We start from the raw sequence: 19226 nt of genomic DNA, 5'->3' as shown, positions 1-19226 counted from the left end.
CCTTTTGATGTACAAAATGTTTAGCATCTGGGAGGAACGGCCATCGCAGACATAAATTCAGTTTGAATTCATGCATGCAAATTCATCGCTTGCTCTATGCCATGTGGTGTGATGACTTGCATGTTTGAAACAACCACTGACAGAGCTTTAATATCTCTTAAAAACATGATGCTTTTCCATGGAGGAAGTTTACACATTCAGCCACAAGTCTTTGAATGATGGGATACGGAAAAGTTTGTTTACAGAACCTTCATCTTAGAGTAAATATTTGCTCAGAAACAATGCAAAGATTGGATAAGAAGATGAATGTTAGGGTTTCTGCACAACATAGAACTAACTACATGTTACAGTGTGCTCATGGGGAAGCATAATTGTTCCCATTGGCCTCACTGATCCACTACATGCATTCCTCATAACTTCGGCAATAGCTGTTCACACTTGTCATGTGTCTGCAGTCTTACTTTTAATAATGAATATATTTCATATCTTTGCATCATTCACAGTTTTTATAATAATTGCCATATACTTTGTCCTTTGACAATATGACTCAGGTATCTGAGACTGAGCGAGAAGATTTAGAGGAATCAGAAAAAACTCAACACTGGGTGGAAAAGCTTTGTCAAACACGATTGGAACAAATATCCTCAGTGGAGAATGAGTCTCCTGAGGTAAAACAATGCTCTGAGCCATCAATTGTGTATTTTGTTGTTCTACAAAGTCTCCTATAAATCTTTTTAGCAATACTGTCTTTTGTTCTTCCAAGGTTTGCATAATGAAAAATTTTCAGACTCACAGAGAGGAAGCCTAAGCAGTTCTGCTCAGGAGTAAGTCCCATGTTATTCAGTGGGGCTTACTTCCAGAAGTGCCTTTCGTGATGAGAGATTGATTTATTTTTCAAATCAGACCCATAGCCATGATCATTATTATCTTTTTCCATGAAACAATATTACATCAAATGAAAAAACAAACAGTTTTGACTTCAAAGAAGAAATGATATATTAGAATAATCTTTGCCAGACTTACACCCCCATCTTATTTTTGTGAATGAACATTTGTTTAATTATTTATAACTCTTCGAAGTGTTCAAATTTTCTGAGTGAACTCATGTAATTTCAGAATGACTTTACACAATCAAGGGTAGAATGGGAAGTTTAAAAGGCCCTGGAACAAGCCAAGTTGAGTAGCCTTTGCTGTGCTTCAGGCCAGGGCTGCAGGGCCACTCAGCTCAGTGGCGCCAACAATGGTTTACCCATTGCTTCCTCCAGCAAATTAATAATTTCAAGTGGGTACCTGTGTTGGTCTGTAGTAGAAGAGTAAGATTTGGGTCCAGTAGCGCCTTAAAGACCAACTAGATTTCCAGGGTATGAGCTGATGAAAGGAGCTCTGATTCTCAATCTGGAAATCTGTTTGGTGTTACTGGACTCAAAATACTGCTCTTGCAAACTGGTGGCAGCGCAGGAGGGAGCAGCTGATGAGCTATCACTGATTATTATTGTGCCTGGAGCAGAGGCCCATCATGCAGGGAGGGAAAAGATAACCTAAACATTGTGCTGGGAAGAATCAGGCCACAACTCCATTGATTGCAGGTTCTATGGGCCTTGGCACAGCATAGCTGTGGATGAAGAGTTCAGTTGACAGTAGGGTTACCATCCCGCCCCCGCTCAGGGCGGGGGTTCCCCCGATCCCACCCTCCCCCCTGTGCCCATTTACCTGGCTGGATGTCACAGTGCGCCCCTGGGTGCAGGGTGCTCTCCCGCACCACGAGAGCGGGTGGTGGCAGAGAGAAAGCAGGCGGTGGTTGCAAGAGCATGCCGCTCTCACCACTGCTGCTGCGGCCACCACAGCCCGCTCTCTCACCGCCGCAGCCACCTTCCCTGTGCAGCTGGCGCCGGCAGGGACAAGGGGTGCGGTGGCGGCGGCGAGAGAGCAAGCTGCAGTGGCCACGGCCTGCTCTCTCTCTCTTGCCAGCGCTGGCTGCACAGGGGTGACCGCAGCAACAGCGAGAGAGAGAGAGCAGGCCATGGCCACTGCAGCTCTCTCTCTTGCCACGGCTGCTGCTGCCCCTGTGCTGCCCGCGCCGGCAGGGACAAGGGGTGCAGCAGCGGCGAGAGAGGGCGACCAGCCCGCTCTCTTTGCCCTCCCCAGCGCACGTGATATTGTCACACGGGCGCCTTTGACCCTGCATGATGATGTCACTACCGTAACAGTGTAATCAGCCATACACAGTATCTTCTTTTCGCTATGAGAAAGGCAAAAACCCCAGGGCCTATTATTCTATCATAGTCCTGAATAAAATTATTCCACAATTCTGTTAACCAGCAACCCCTGCAAACATAGCAAAGGATGAGTACCACAACAGAAGTTAAATGAAAACATGGGGTAGCATGGTGGGTCTTTGGTTAAAATGACTCTTCTATATATTTTGTGGTTGTTCGTATTTTATTCATCCTTTAATATGAAAGAGATAGATGGGCACACCGTATTGCTTTTATATTGTTTTCAGCCTCTGGTGGCATTGTGCATTTCAGTAGTGGCTTGCCCTTGTCTAAGTAGAGATGTATTGAGATATTTTAAGCAACTGTGTGTTAAAATGATCTCTGTTGCTGTACTAGACACCAGGTGTACGTCCTCCTGTTTCTCCATCTGGCACATCCATGCGGAAGTTTGCTGGTGGTTTGCAGCTTCACACCACTGACCTTGATGATATCAATTTAGATGATCTTGGGAAGTCTACAAAACGCCCAGCACCACCACCTCCATTGCCCCATACAGTTCCAGTAACCTCGGTGCCTTATCCACTTCCTCCACAAAATTTCCCGACTGCTAGGGGGCAGGTTCCAGTACCCTCTGCAACTGCATGGATACCACCACCTCCATCCTCTGCTTGGGTGCATACACCGGCTCCTCTGCCGCCACCATCTCCCCCTCTTCCTTCCCCTCAGACTGCTGGCACGCTCCATATGCTACCCAATCATTTGGATGAAAAAATGGGTAATCCCAACTATCAGACTGGTCGGTCAGCAGATTCACAGAACCACTGGGAAATGAAAAACTATAAAGAAAGGAGCTTTAGTCCTGTCAGTTCTCAGACCAGTGAACAAACCTACTTATCCAGTCCAAAGGTATGAGATAGTGTGGAATATATTTTGCATGTGGCAAACAACTTACTGCCACAACTTGAGGTGTTTGAGAGACAAATATATTCCATTGTGACTTGCTTTGCATGATATTTATTGCCAATAAACTGCATGTTTACGACATTGCCTTTATCACTTCTTCCCTCTTGTTATGCAATATGAACACTTACAAGCTTAATGAAATGCTATAGCACTGCAGGAAAATGTTCTTGTAGTATGTATGTATTAACAGAATTTTTCTTGCTACCAATTTTTGTCTGTGGCATATTTGAGCCAATGCATATGGCAGTTAACAAACAAACATCATTGCTAGTTTGATCAAATAACAAATCTAATGCAGAACTGCCTGTACTAAATTTGCTGATAAGCTGCCCATTAACCCCCATGAAAATTTTAATGGATCATTTATGATTCCCACCCACCCCCACACAGCTTGTGTCATTGGATTTTTCCATTTATTTATTTAAAACATTTCACGCACCTTCACAGTAAAATGCTGTCCTTCCACAGATAATGAAGCCTTAATCCAGGTTTTCCAAAACCTGCTTGGATCATATTTTTGTTGTTGTTGTACTTTATCCTTAAGCTGTGTGAAACCTATATTGAAAAAATTCATTAGCCTTCAGAAACCAAAGAGGGTTAAAGATCCTGTATGAAAGGGATCAGTAACATATTGTAGTGCCATTAATCTGCCATGTGACACAGACATTTAAGTACGTAGATTTGATTCGGAAATCCGTTTATTTTAATTAAGACAAGGCTCCTTTAAATATTCTGAAATTTGTTCTAAACAATGAAGTTTAGGGTTTCTACCATGTCTGAACAAGGTACTGTTTGAAGAGAAATATAGATTGATTGCTTGTTATGGTGGTTCATTATCTGCATATTACTCCTATACTTGGCATGTTCTTCATCTCCATAATCATCTGTTTTACAATGCATCGCACTCTTGAATCATCATAATCAGTATGAAACCTATCCTCATTTAGGTTTCACGGAATACATCTCACCTCAGCAAAATATCATCCACATCAGGCAATACATTGGTATGTCATGCAATTTGTAAATAAAATAGATATTATTATCTTCCAATATAATGCTATAGAAAAAGTTGATGGGACTTAGAAGGAACCAGTTCTTTCATTTATAAAATATCTAGTGATGGTGGCCTTGCCACAAAGACACACGTTCTAAGCACTCTTTTCAAATGGCCTTTTGTTTACAGAGTCCCTTGGCCTTTAATTTCTTGTTAAAACTGCACAAATTTAAGCTTAAATTTTAAAATAAACTAGGTTTCCACGTTCAATCTATTGCACAACAACGATGCAGTTAAAAAGTTGATTATGTTTTCTCCAAGGATAAAATTCAGTTGTAGGAAAGTTGTATTTTCTGAAGTCTTATAAAGCAGTGGTCCCCATCCTTTTTGGCACCAGGAACCGGTTTTGTGGAAGACAGTTTTTCCACAGACCAGGGGTGGGGGAGGCAAGCAGGGAAGTGGGCTGCCTCGCCACTTGCCTTCCTGCCCCTTCGCCGGTGCTGCCGTAGACCACACTACACCGCTGGTGTGGCCCAGTTGCTAACAGGCCACAGACTGGTACTGGCCCGGGGCTTTGGGACCCCTGTTATAAAGCACTATCTTCCTCGCAGAAAAATACAGTGCTTCTCTGGCCTCCCTGCCCCTTCCCCAGTTGCATATTAATTGCTTCTGGGGATGCTGTGCAATGCCTTTGTGTGAGTTTTATTGGATGTATTTGAGTGATGTGATTAGTGCAAAAATAACACAGACCTCTCCCTTTCTCAATGTATGTATGTATGTATGTATGTATTTATTTATTTATTTATAGTCCATCTTTCTCACTGAGACTCAAGGCGGATTACACAGTATGAGATTAGTACAGTCAATATCAAGGACATATCCATAAAAATGCCATAGGTCAATAAACACAAGGTTACAAAGACTTAGCATTAGCAAGAATCCAATACAGAGTTGAAGAAAGGCTGAAGCAGAACATAAGCAATCCTAGGGTTGACATTGGACAACATGAAGCACAAATAGCAAATAGGAGCACATATTTAAAACAGTACATAAGGTAACAGTGGTGAAGTCTACAGTCTCTAACTCATTAGTGAAGCATCTGAGACCCCCTCCCTACAATACAAAAGCCTTTTAGAATAATTTGGTTTTGCGTCATTTGTGGAAACCTAAGAGAGTGGGGGCTCTCCTGACCTCAGGCAGGCCATTCTACAAGGTAGGGGCCACTACAGAGAAAATTTGTGTATGGGCTGCTGCTGATTTCGCCTGTGTGCAGGGTGGCGCTTCCAGGAGACCCTGTTCAGATGAGCAAAGTTGCTATGCAGGAACAGGGAGGGAGATGGTCCCGTAGGTATGCAGGACCAAGGCCATGAAGAGCTTTGTATGTGATAATGCCAGTATCACTTTAGGAATCTGCCGCCTTCCTTTAAAGAAATCATTTGTTTGGCCAGAAGATTGCTGAAATGTAGAGACGTTTTTGATGCAAGCAGGAATGCCTTTGTATTAGCTATCTATAAATTACAAATACTGCATTCATTGTGATTACTGTTCATTGAAGTTAAGAGTACGAATTGTGTTTAGAATCAATGCTTTGCATAAAATACCCAGGCATTGTCTGTAATATTCTTAAATTGAACCCTATAGCAATTTTGTCCAAGCCCACCTACTCAGCGTCACCCAGCTGTACCAGTAGTCTCCAAACCAGTCATGCTGCATCCTGACCACAATATCATGGTCAGACCATCAATCAAAACAGAAGCCCTGGTAAGCCCATGCTAATATATTCTGCTTGCTGCAAATGTCTCTGGCTGTAACATCAATTAATATGCTAACAATAAAGCTTACCTTTCAGTTGGTGTTCTGTCTCAAATACGCACTGAACATGTCAGTTGTCTTGAGTGATCAGATACATTAAGATGTACGAAACATTTATATCAGGGAAAAAATATGTAAGTATTGTTTAATGCCTCGCAAAATCGCAGAAGCTGGAAGCCTTGCTAAGGATTTCCAGTGGTCAAAAGCAGGACTCCATTCCCTTTTATAGTTCTTTGCCCTTTATAGCCTCGTAACTTCCAGAAGCAGAATAAATTATATATAAAAATCCATGCTTATCAAGTTTCATGAGATCAGAAACTTGTGCATGTTTCCTTGCTTCATGCGGTTCTTATCGGATATCAATCTCTCAGTCTGTTGGTCATATACAGGATTAAAAATTAAGCTTTTAATGTTGCAGAACCTTGACATTAGTTAGAACTGGAACTGTTCAAGCTAGTGAGGAGGGACTTTAAGGTGGCTCCCTAAGCAAGCCATGTCCCCCCTTCCAGGCAGGCCTTTATGTACTCTTAACTGGCAGCAGCTTTTGAGGATCTCAGTCACAGAAAGGCAACAACTGCTTCCTGATGCCATTTAACTATAGATGCCAAGGTGAAGCGTCCTCTGCTGTCTCTCACTACGATCATTTCTCATTGGCTGTACGGAACACATGAGGAGAGTCATGAAATTTCATATCGGTTAAAACAGTGATCCAACATTTTCAGATGCTGTCACCACCTTTAACTCCCAGGTAGCATCATGGGACCCACTGAGCAGCAAGGGCATGTCAGGAAGTTATGTGACATCAGGGTCACGTGACAGGAAAATGAGCCAGAATTACAACCATTATCATTGTGGGCAGCAGACTTGAGAGCCAGGAACTTGAAGTCCAGCATCAAGAGATGTACCAAGTAAGGAATAAGTCAAAATTCAAAACCACAAAGGAAACCTTCCAGCTCTGAATCATAGCCTTACTGCCCCCGGCACTCCTCTTAGCACGCATGCAAAAAGAGGCAGGAGGTACACAGCGCCTTTGTTGTCAATGCATGTGTATTAGTTGCAAAGTCTTCCAAAAAGCAGCAAAGAAATAGCCCTCGTGATTTAGCAGATAGGGCTCTATGATCCACTTGAGGATCATTCCCATTGGATTTTAGACCTCTGAACTAAACGTTCATCTGGTGCAGCTACCAGTTTTTGCAACATATTATCCAAAGTAGCAATGAGCATTGATTATTTCAGTTAATACTCTTTAAAATGTGTGTTTCTCCCATCAGGCGCCAGAGCAGTGGCAAGAAATAGGAGCCAGGATCAGGGGATTCCCCTCCTTGTCAGGAACCTGGCAGCCTTAGTGATTTTCCATTCACAATATGCCTCCAGCTGAAGTATAAAATGAATACTGTATGCACTTGTGTAGAAGTCAAATGGCCCTTCCTGAAGTATTTGTAGAGAAGAACTTTCATTGCAAATCTGTTTCACATCTCATGGGGCTGTTCAACCAAACAGAGACCACACATATCTTTTTACTTAAAAAGTAATTATAGGAAGTTCGGCTCCCATGTCATTTGTTTTCAAAAAGACCATCTTTCTGAAACCTAAGTGTGCTACATTACATTGCAGAGCACAGATGAAAATCCAACTCAGTTCAGTCATAGAGGACAGATACTGCTCCCAGATGAATTGGAAAAATAAGATGGTGACAATGTACATAATGTTGATCCAGATCTATTGAATATTTTGAGTATCAGTAGATCAGGAAGGATTTCTAACTCTCTTCCCCTGAGCCAGTTGTGTATATCTTATTGCTCAATTAAAAGGAGATGGGCTTAGACTACAGTAACTGCTTAGGACTGCACTGTTATTTTTCAACTCTGTCTCTTTCAATGCTAGAAGTTGCTGATCATTAAAAATTACAAGTAAAAAAATTCTGACATTTATTAAAGGGCTGGCCTTGACCTAGTTACTTATCACTAAATGTCAGTTATACTTACCTGTAAAATACCAGTATTAATTATTTCTGTGCCCAGATCTGTGAACCATTGCTGAACATTGGGGAGACATATTTTAGAACTGCTATACTTGGACATGGGTTTGTATTTTTGTATGTAGGCCATACAAATGTATGGTTTATGAGGTACAGCTGACAATTGATGGCACCCTCTAATCCATTCTTTTGTGTGCAGCTCCAATTGGTAGACCTGGTACTTCTATTGACAAAAAATAGATGATGTAGTTCTAAAATCTGTCTAGACACTGAAGCATTTACTCTTTTGTCTGGATATTTTCTTCTATGTTCTGCAATATACTTAGGGTTGCCATTCCCTGGTGGGGACAGGGGATCCCCACAACCATCCTTCTCCCCCTGCTACCAGTCACCAGGCCAGTGAGGGAAAAGGCACAGGAAGGGGCCTCCTGGGGTTTGCGCCCAGCGTAGCATGATGATGTCACTCCCAGGAGTGACGGCTCTGGCCCTGGAAGTACTCTCAGGCTTTGTGCCAGGCTGATTCGGCCAGTTTGGGGGGCCACATCAGCCCAGTGCAAAGCCCAGGAGACTTCTGGGGCCTGCATGATGATATCACTTCCAGAAGTATCACTCCTGGAAGTGACATAGGGATGCCAGACCCCTGGTGGGGGCAGGGGACCCCCTGCCCCACACCCTGCCCCCACTTACTTGGGCAGCAAGGGGCACGCACCTTCTGTGAACACTCCCCTGCGGTGCTGCACGCTCCCGTGTGCAGCAGCCAACTGGATTGGGACCATTTTGGCCTGGATCGGGGCCGCTGCAGAGTGCTCCTGCGTTCTGCAGTGGCCCAAAGTGGGCCCATTTTGGCACATTTCAGGCCTGTTTTGGGCCGCTGCAGAGTGCAGGAGCACTCCTGCACTCCACAGCGGCCCTGATCCAGGCCAAAACAGGCCCAATCTGCATCAAAACGGGTCCGAAATGGGCCCATTTTGCGCTGCTGTGGAGCGCAGGAGTGCTCCCACACTCCACAGCAGCCTCAATCCTAGCCCCTGTGGAGCGTGGGCTCTTCCCAGAAGTGACGTCACCGCGATTGCAGGAGCGCACGTGTGCACTTTGCGCACCTGTGCACCCCCACCCCACGAGTGCAGGGAGCCAGTCCCCCTCTGGGAGGTTAAGAGGGACTGGCAACCCTAAAGTGACATCATCATGGACATGCCAAGAGTGCACATATGCTTTGCGCTCATGAGAAAACAACACTACCAGGAGGCATGAGGTAAGTGCTGGGTTCCCTCCCTTCCACTTGGAGGGTATAGGGACCTAGAAATATGCCCTAACCTGGGCAGCCCAGGTGAACCTGATCTCATCAGCTCTAAGAAGCTAAGCAGGGTCAACCTTGGTTAGTAATTGGATGGGAGACCTCCAACAAAGAGCAGGGTTGCAAAGACAGGCAGTGACAAACCACCTCTGCTAGTCTCTTCCCTTGAAAACCCCATCGGGGTCACCATAAGTTAGCTATGACTGGAGGGAACTCTGCACTCCAACCCTAAATGTACCTATGCCTTTCAGTGCTGGGCGCTCTAGCTTTCTGTAATAACTATCCTGTTGTTTGTAGCATTGGATATAAATCTCTCTGCCAACAAAATGTAACACTTCATCCATCTAGCAACGAGGGATCTGCTTCATGAAATCTTGTGATAGAATACATTTGTTAATCTTTAAGAGGTGCCACACGGATCTTTGTTGTTTTGGCTGCTGCAATGCTCCCTCTGGAATGCATCAAGCTAGACATTAATGTCATCCTATTTATCAGACAGCTGTTTCCACCTTTTAATTGTAGCCCTTGGATGTTGCTTTCTGGTTGAGTTCATTAAATTATAATGAAGAGCACATCTAAGTAATTTGAAAATTATCTGGAGTGATAACATTCTGAGCTTAGCATATTTACCACAGCAATGGTTTGTGAGCTTCAGTGAGAGGGAATTGTTTTACCTAGATTTTAAAATAAATGGCTTGAAATATTACTCAGATTGCAATAGGATAATTACAATAAATTGTGAAGAACTGAAAAGAGAACTTCCTCCACTGAGTTTCTTGTGTGGTTTATTAAGCCATGTCTTACTGTGTTTTGCCACATATGTCAATCTATATTCCCAGCCTAGATTTTAACAGTGCTATCCTAAAAAGAGTTACTCCAGTCTAAGTCCATCAACTCTTCTTAGTGTTACCTGGATTGGTCTCCTTGCAAGTAGGGGGAGTTAGTGGCAACGAGGATGGCTATATGAGAGGGGTAATTGTGGGTTAACTCTGCCAATTTTTACAGGGTCCACTCCTCGAGGAGGCAAACGAGGCTCTGGTCTTAAATAAAAGAATATATTTAAAGGGGAAAACTCACACACTCTCACACACGAGATTGTTCACAAATACACAAGATGCCTAGGAAAAGCAGTGGTGAAGGTGGAATAGATTTGAGGGATTTCAGGGCAATAATTACCTATCTGAATAGTAGAGTAGTCCATGGAGGAAGAGCTTCAAATGCCCTGCGTTCTCAGTCAGGAGAGAGAGTCTTAGGGAAAGTGGGTTGATGAATTTAGATATGAAAATGCATGTTCCCAGAGACAAATTATAAACTTATTAGTGCTGACTGATTGCTCCTCGATTTTAGGATGGGAATTTCATCACGGAAGGAGGGTATTGGAATGTGCTAAGAAGGGTGACTCAGCAAAACCCTTTCTTACCACAGCTCATGCCCGCAGCTGGGGAGGCAGTAAAATCAATCACCTCCAGTCCTCGGCATTTGCATGAATGTCTCATTCATGCCTTAATCTTCCGGGCGGGATTCAGCAACACTGGCTGGAATTAATCCAGGGTGCATTAATCCAGGGGCCTTGTGATTTTTATATCATAGGCAGCTATCAAACAACTATTAAATATGGTGGAGGCTGGGGCTGACTACTTACATTAGGATGGCATTGAAAAGGAATTTAAATGTTCATTGGGATTTTGCCACAACGCGAGTACTTATTTACTTCTCATTTAATTTATGAAAACAAATTAATTTAGTGGTATTCTTACTTTCTAATACCCTATGTCAACTAAAGCCTTCTCGTTGTTTGTTATGTATTTAGGAGTATCAGAGAACAAAAGTAAGTCTCATATTGAGAAACAAGTTAAAGTAGGGATGGGAAGAAATGTAGAGTGCCCCCTTTATATATATATTTATATACAGTTTTTGCTTTAAAAATTTTGTCAATAATCCAACAATTCCATTGAGTTGTGTCACAAGAAAAATAAATAATAAAAAATAATAAAATTGCTCTGTAATAATGTCTTTTCTGCATCAAATGGTAACATGAGAATCAGCCCTAATTTTTTTCTATATATCTATAAAATCTCTTAATTGCCACTGTTATCAGTATGCCTCGCTTATTAAATGCAATGGGAATTCCTATTAACAATATGTTGGTCTTTATAATATCTATAGCACTTTTTTGTACTTTACAGTTCTTGTCTGTGAAAGACTTTACATTTCAGTGTTAGAACCATGCTTCCCACAATGAAATACACTGTCCAAAGATATTTTCTGCTACTAGAAAAGTTATGAAAACCCTATGCTATGGAATGACTTGTGGATCTTTGCTTTGTAGCACAGACAGAGAAACCTTGTTGTATAAATTTTTGCTTTACGTTAGAGTCATATCATTATCAGTTCAGCCAGTCTCGGAGCTTAGATGTGTTATACGATGAAATGGTAGGTCTATTAAGAAAGGCTACATTACTATAAGAATTTAAACTTGCTCTGGGGCTCAGACCTGCAAGTCAAGTCAATCAAACCTTCAAGCCTTTTCTCATTAGAGTGTTAAAGGCAAAGTATGCAGGAAACTAAACAAAAGCAGAAATTTAAAAGACAGCAGAAATGGCATTTCAATACCATTGTACCACTTGTACACTGAGGCACTGTTGCGTCTAACTTTTAGCATTTTTACAACTGTGTGTGGGCAAAATGGAGTAGTCAAAATGGATGAGATGCTGGCAGTTGTCTGCTTGGACTTCCCAGGGGATTGTTCTTTATGAACTACTGGCCTTGTGGAGCATCAGACTGCAGCACAGGAGAGATGAAGGTTAATCCTTTCCCTTACTCCAGTTTCCCAACCTGAAATGGCCCCATGGGCTTCCCATTTATTCCTCTGGGATAGAGATAAAGGCAAGATATGGATTGTGTATGTTTGTGGTTGGTGTGTGTGTAAGTAAAATATATACCCCAATGGGACAAGCAGCAACAGCATGGAATAATTTCAAACTAGAAAAATAGCATGTGGGGAAAAGGTTGAAATTCTCCCAGTCTCTCCCTCTGCCTCTCCCGCTCTCTCTCTGCTGCACCTTGGCAGTTCACCTTTGAACTGGGCTGCTGTGTAGTAAAAAAAAAAACATTGGTAAAAATGCTACAGAAAATATTCCAAGCAACTCATCTAGTTTGATTCTGATTGACAATATACCACAAGTTTATTTCTTAAATCATCTATTATTATTCAAGGGAGAAATAGAAGGGTTATTTTGTGGTTTGTATGCTATATATTGTTGCATGCTGTGTTTAGATACTAGACAACTGCTGAGTCTTTTAAAAATTGCTATTTTTAGGAGGCTTTTTTTCTTGAGAGAGGTCTTCTGGTCAACATGCATTATACAATCATTAAAATATCTATTGAATTCAGATATTTTTCTTGTAGAATTTGGGTGTTTTCATTTCATCACAGCAATCATTTCATCATAGCATTCAGTTTTTTGGCATATTATAATTTGACTGAAGCTTGAAATAGGAAGAGAGCATACTTTTGATCTCACAGAATGCCCAAAAGTTGAATGTAAACTATGGATTTTTTCATGACATCATGAGGTGTATGTAGGAAAAATTCATGAAATGCAGTAGTTTCCAAAAGCATCTTCAGCAGTATTCAAAGCCAAAAACTCCTGGAACCTTGACAAAGTCATGTGGATTAGTTCCAGTGATTCCAATTAACTTTGTATTTATAAACAGAATATATAAGGTTGAAGGTCATTCATTTGTTTGTTTATATAAAGAATTAATTGCTGGCTTGGCAATTTGTCTCTTTTTTTTCCAGCCTCAAGAGATGTTTAAAAGGATGGTGGTTTACAATTCATCATTTAAAACTAACAAAAAACAAGTAAAATGACATTTTCTTTCTTCTTTGTGTGTTTTGAATTTCAGTTGTGCTTTAATGCCAAATTTTTTCTCTCTTCCTTTATTTTCTCTTTTCACTTCAGGTAACAAACTTAGTAACATAGGAATATCCACTCAGAATTAAACTAGTAAAAATCTTTTCTGATACAGCTGGGTTGTTAGCCACAATTGGGTAACTAGCTGAATTAAATTATGTTTGATTTTCCCATCCAAACTGATTAGGCTGAATCTGGCTATTTTTCTAGTGGTGTCTCAATGGCTTCAGCTGCACTCTGCTTTCATTTCCCAATACTGTCTTTAAATTTTCGTTTCACAGAGTGGAAGAGATCAGTTAATAAAAGAAAAGACTTGTTCAACAGATAAAGGTTTGAAAGATACGCTTGTCTGACCAGAACATTTAGCTCATGTTAGCCCACTTAAACAGAGTCATCTCTGATTAGCATTTTTGTGGATTTTTATGATTTGACAGGTCACATAGCATATAATACAGAGTTCATTTTTCTCCCTTTCTGCAATTTAGCAGGAAGAAATAGGGAAGCATGACTGCCTGAAATATGGGGGAATTGCATCCCTGAAAATTGCCTCCCAATTGAGGGCTGTGGAATTAGAGGGAGAAATTTGTTACCATAAAATTAATGGGAATAACTACTGACGTTTAAGTAATCCAAACATGCCATTACAATACTAAGGCATCTTAACAAAATTATTAGCAAACAAAATGTCCTGAATCCAAAGAGGGGGAAAATATGGAGTATTACTTATTTAGAAAATTTCTTTCCCACTTCTCTAGGAAACTTGCTTGAGATGGCTCACAGATGTAAAACATAATTTAAAAATCACAAAACACCATAGCAGTCAACAGTTAAAATCCAGCATTAAAAGTATGTGAGGCTCCTCCCTCACTGGTTCCCCTCACTGGTTCCCTGACTTTGCTCCCAATCTCTACTCAGCCTCCTTGACGGCCCTGCTCCCAGCCTATCTGATACAGTCTCCTGGCCCCACACACTCCATCCCAGTCTAGGGCAGGCCCTGTGGTCTGCTTTCTGCCTGGCTCACCCCTGCTGCTTCTGAACCCTTCCCAGTGGCTCCCTTGGCAGCTTGGGGCCTGTGCCTGGCTGGCTTGTGCTGCTGGCAATCTCCTGTGGGCCTGGCTGAGGTGGAGCTATCTGGGCAACTGCTAGAGAAGGGTTCAGGCTGTTCCCCAAGGTTGTGTCTGGATGTCAGCTGCAGCTGGCCTAAGGTTGAGGGAAGCATGAGGGCCTGTAGAGGCTCCTGCAGCTGAGGTACTGCCAGAGAATATGCTGCAGGGCTTGAAGATGGTGTCTGCTGCTGCAGTGCTGGGGGGGGATCGAGGATGGCATCGCTGGACAAAGCCCACCCAGCATAAATCATACATAAAACATTGAACAGGTTAGACAGTAAAAATTTTAAATGATCCACCATTTTAATCAACAAACTGGGTAAAAATAAACTTTTGGGCCAGGCACTGAAGCTGCTATGTCTCCCTGATTGGCAGGAGTCCTCCCACTGGCAGCCCTCCTCCCCTGATGCTCAGTGGACAAGTTGGAAGGGATGGTAAACATTGGATGGTAAACATTAAAAAAAATGGATGGTAAACATTAGAAAACAGTTGTCCTGGTTCAGCAGGTAATGTAATGCTTATGTCAAAATGGGTTTTTTTTCCAGATGAGGGAAGGAATTGCTGTTAAAAGCAAAATGGGTTAATCACAGAGTTTGGAGCAAATGCCCGTACATAGTGACATCATTTCTGCATCACATCAGAAGTGATGTCATCATGTCACTGATGTCAGGATATCACTGGAGAAGCCCCCCCCCCCCAATCCAGTATGTCTCCCACCAGTTACCTGGCATTTAGAGATTACTTTTCCATGTATGGATGCATGTGCTAACTGCACTTCTCAAACCAGCATCTTAAAGTAGTTCCATCTTATAGGAAGATCTATCAAACCTTCATAAAATGGGAATTTGAATCCTATCCGTATTACAAACAGGAAAAAATATAATATAATATAATATAATATAATATAATATAATATAATATAATATAATATAATATAATATAATATAATATAATATAATATAATATAATATAAAACATCAATTTTTAACATTCACTATAAAAAGTTCACATATTGTTATAAAACTACATTGTGTGGCAGTTCCTATACTTTCACTTGTGCAAGAGATTGCAGAACCTCTTGGATTTTGTATTTAATTCCTTTTCTCACCTATGTTGTAATGTGAAGGATGAAACAGTACGTGGAAAAGTCCTTTTCTATCCAACCCCAAAGAGGCCATATTAAAGCTAGAAAGGGAGCATCAGATAACAATGTATCTGTAGGACTAGAATAGATTATAATAATTGAGATTTATGTTGTCTAGATCAGTGATTTCCCTACCATTTTGGTAAGGGGACTCACAAGTTCAAATTTACTTGATTTGGTAAACTCTTTTTAAAAAACGAGCATACACAAATGAATAAAACTGCAAGAACCTGCAATCCATCTTTCACAGGCTTCACAATCTACTTTTGGGTCTGGACCCACAGATTAGGAAACACTGATCTAAATAAATCTCTGGAAGATCAGATTTTTGTACGCAAAAGGCAGTCTAGTTCTCATCATATGATGAGATACTTAGGGAGTTAGTGGTCACAGAATATTACAACAATAAGCAATACACATACAAGAGAAAACAATAATGTAATACAGAGTAAAATCATCAGTATTTCAGATTTAATAAAACAGCATCCACTATAGAGTGCTCATTGCAGAAACCCTAGTCTCAAATCTCAAATCCTGTGGAACAGAGGTAGCAAGCTGTTGGTTGGAAAACAAAACCAGGAGGAGACACAAGAGCCTTCTCAGCAGGAAGCCAGTTGGGAAATTTGCTCGCCTCAACCACCATAAGCCTGGTAGAACACCTCCATCCTACAGGCCCTGCAGAAAGATAGCAAGTCTCGTTGGGCCCAAGTTTCTACAGACAGAGAGTTCCACCAGGCTGGTGCCAGGGCCAAAAAGCCCTAGCTCTGGTCGAGGCAAGATGAATTTCCTCTGTGCCAGGGATCACAAGGAGATGCTTATCAACTGAATGGAACATCCTCTGGGGAACGTAAGATGAGAGGTGGTCCTGCAGGTATGTTGGTCCCAGTCCACTAAGGGCCTTAAAGGTTAACACCAGAACCTTGAACCTGATCTGGAACTTCACTGAAAGCTAGTGCAGCTGGCGCAAAACTGGTGTTATGTGTGACCAGAATGGAGTCCCTGTCAAAACACACACTGCTGCATTCTGGACCAGTTGCAACTTCTGGATCTGGCCCAAGGGCAGCCCAGTATAGAGCAAGTAATAGTAATCCAATCTGGATCACTGCAGCTAGGTCATGGGTCAAAAGGTAAGAGACAAGTTGCCTGATCTGGCAAAGACAGAAAAACACGGACCTGGGCCTCCATTGATAAGAAGGCATCCAGTACCACTCCCAGACTGTTGGTATGGGTGCAAGCAGCGTTCCCATCAAGGGCCAGAAGCTGGTTTCCTGAACTCGACAGCCTGTGACTCAGGCTATCTAGATGCCTTCCTTCATATAATCTATTTTTAAATGTTACTGCTATTTTTAGCCAATTTACAAAAACTACTCTTAAAGCATGGACAAATGGGGCATGGCTTATACTAAGTCATGCCAGCGGCCCATCTAGCCCAGTATTCATCTTCATTCTTCTGAGCAGGCACATACTGGGGGACTGCACATGCAGCAGGCCAGCCACTCAGAAAAGTTTTTCTCATTAGGGGCCATTAGGGGCCGCCTCTCTCCCAAGCCCATAGCAACCCATTTCCCACCTAAATGGTCATGTGCTTTGGAGAGAAGAATGGCCCCCTTACCTCAGTTCTTTCTCAGCTGCCTTGAGGAGAAGAACTTACTTCATTAGTTCAATCTCATTGCTTTCCAACTTATCTTCCGTTCTCTGTCTTTTGGTGCTACACCTCTGAAGATGCCAGCCACAGCTGCTGGCGAAACGTCAGGAACTACAATGCCAAGACCACGGCAATACAGCCCGGAAAACCCACAACAACCATTATCTTCCGTTTGTTTTTCTGGTTTGATCCTGGTTTGTTCCCAATTCTTTCTCTATTGGCTTGCTTCTGATGGTTCTTCAATGGTTTGATTTTGTCTGGACTTTGACCACCCTCCTGCTTGTTCGATTGTCCAGACTTTGACCACCATCCTGCCTCTGGTCCTTGACTTTGGAATGTGAGATTTGCCTTCTCAAAATGCCTGAGAAGATCTTATTTAAAAAATGTTTGTCGTGTGGGGTGAAGATGATCCATACAGATGGCCATGAATTGTGTCTTCTGTGCCTGTGCAAGGGTAGTAATGTTTCGACTTGTAAACATTGCCAGCAGTTCACGACCAAGGCTAGGAATGAAAGGGCCCTGAAATTTAAGGCCACATTGTGAGAGAAGGTCATGACTGGAAACGCTGACTTCAAAGTCACCAGTTACGAATGAGCAACCTTTCCAAGCTGGATCAGTGATGTCCTTTCGGTTAGTGTCGAGATCTGATCTGAACACCAAGCGCTGCTCTCCATGATCTCCATTGGATCCAAAGTCTGCATTGGAACCACCAGCTAAAAAGCCACACAAGTCCAAGCATGCTGACAAGAGCCATTCCAAAAAGGTGCCAGCTTAAAATAGATCACCCGAGACCAAGCCTGAGGGCGATGATGTACTTCTCTTGACTCCAAGGACCCCAGTCCCAAGTTTCAAATCACCTGACTGGTACCACTCAAATGTGGATCTGGAGCTGACTGTGTCCCTTCACCTCAGATCGGAGGGAAAGATAGACCCTCATTGGATCCAATTATGACAGACCAAGTGCCGCTCTCCAAGACCTCCATTGGATCCAAAGCCTGCATTGGAACCACTGGCTAAAAAGCCAAGCAAGTCCAAGCATGCTGACGAGCCATTCCAAAAAGGCACAAGCTCTGATCTGATCACCTGAGACAGAGCCTGAGAGCGATGATGTCTTTCTCTTGACTCCGACGACCCCAGTCCCTGTTTCCATTCACCTGACGGGTACCACTCAAATGTGGAACTGGAGGTGACTGTGTCATAGAATCACTGGGTTGAAAGGGACCTCTACGGTCATCTAGTCCCTCTGCAAAATACAGGAAATTCTCAAATATCTCCTTCCCTCCACACACACCCAGTGACCCTTACTCCATGCCCAGAAGATGACAAAACTCCATCAGGAGCCCTAGCCAAACTGGCCTGAGGAAAATTGCTACCTGACCCCAAGGTGGCAATCGGTCTTACCCTGGGCATGTAAGAAGGGGCCACGAGAACTAAGCACTGATGTAACATTTCCTGCCCTCCCTCTCACGATCTGCCTAGGTTCACAGAATAAGCATTACTGTTAGATGGCCATCTAGCCTCTGCTTAAAAACCTCCAAAGCAGGAGAGCCCACCATCTCCCGAGGAAACCTGTTCCACTGAGAGACTGCTTTAACTGTCAGGAAGTTCTTCCTAATGCTTAGCTGAAAACTCTTTTGTTTTAATTTCAACCCTGTTGGTTCTGGTCCAACCTTCTGGAGCAACGGAAAACAACTCCACATCATCCTCTATATGACAGCCTTTCAACTACTTGAAAACAGTTGTATCACCTCTCAGTCGTCTCCTCTCCAAGCTAAACATACTGAGCTCCTTCAGTCTTTCCTTATAGGACTTGGTCTCCAGACCCTTCACCATATTCGTTGCTCTCCTCTGGATATGTTCCAGCTTGTCTATATCCCTCTGAAGATGTATCACCCAAAACTAAATGCAATACTCGTGAGATCTAACCAGGGCAAAGTAGAGTGATATTATCGCTTTGCGTAATCTGGACACTATACCTCTGTTGATACAGCCTGTGGCAGAACGGGCGCTGGCTCTCAGTCCGGGCAACTGAGCCACTGTCAATGGCCTGCTAGCCCCGCTATCCGCCTCCCACCGTCCCTGGTGGGCGTGGTTCACACTCTTCGTCGCTGCCACCACTCACTGATTTGTACACCGCCTGACTGAGGGGCAGTGAGA

At 42.7% G+C, this 19226-nt stretch overlaps 1 protein-coding gene across 3 annotated transcripts in view; it reads left to right on the top strand.

The window, feature by feature from the left end:
- USH1C (USH1 protein network component harmonin) overlaps positions 1–19226 on the top strand; it is a 123557-nt gene that overhangs the window by 79985 nt on the left and 24346 nt on the right. Inside the window, exons 17-20 of one of the 3 annotated variants that reach the window (XM_054971502.1) lie at positions 552–668; positions 2613–3122; positions 4127–4183; positions 5815–5934. The exons of the other annotated variants lie outside the window; for them this stretch is intronic. Coding sequence (XP_054827477.1) covers positions 552–668; positions 2613–3122; positions 4127–4183; positions 5815–5934 — 804 coding nt within the window. The remainder of the gene's footprint in view (positions 1–551; positions 669–2612; positions 3123–4126; positions 4184–5814; positions 5935–19226) is intronic. 3 annotated transcript variants of the gene reach the window in all.

Source organism: Eublepharis macularius, chromosome 2 (assembly GCF_028583425.1).
Source record: "Eublepharis macularius isolate TG4126 chromosome 2, MPM_Emac_v1.0, whole genome shotgun sequence".
Lineage (NCBI taxonomy): Eukaryota > Metazoa > Chordata > Lepidosauria > Squamata > Eublepharidae > Eublepharis > Eublepharis macularius.
Note: the sequence above shows the minus strand (reverse complement) of the source record. Positions and strands in the feature narration are given on the sequence as shown.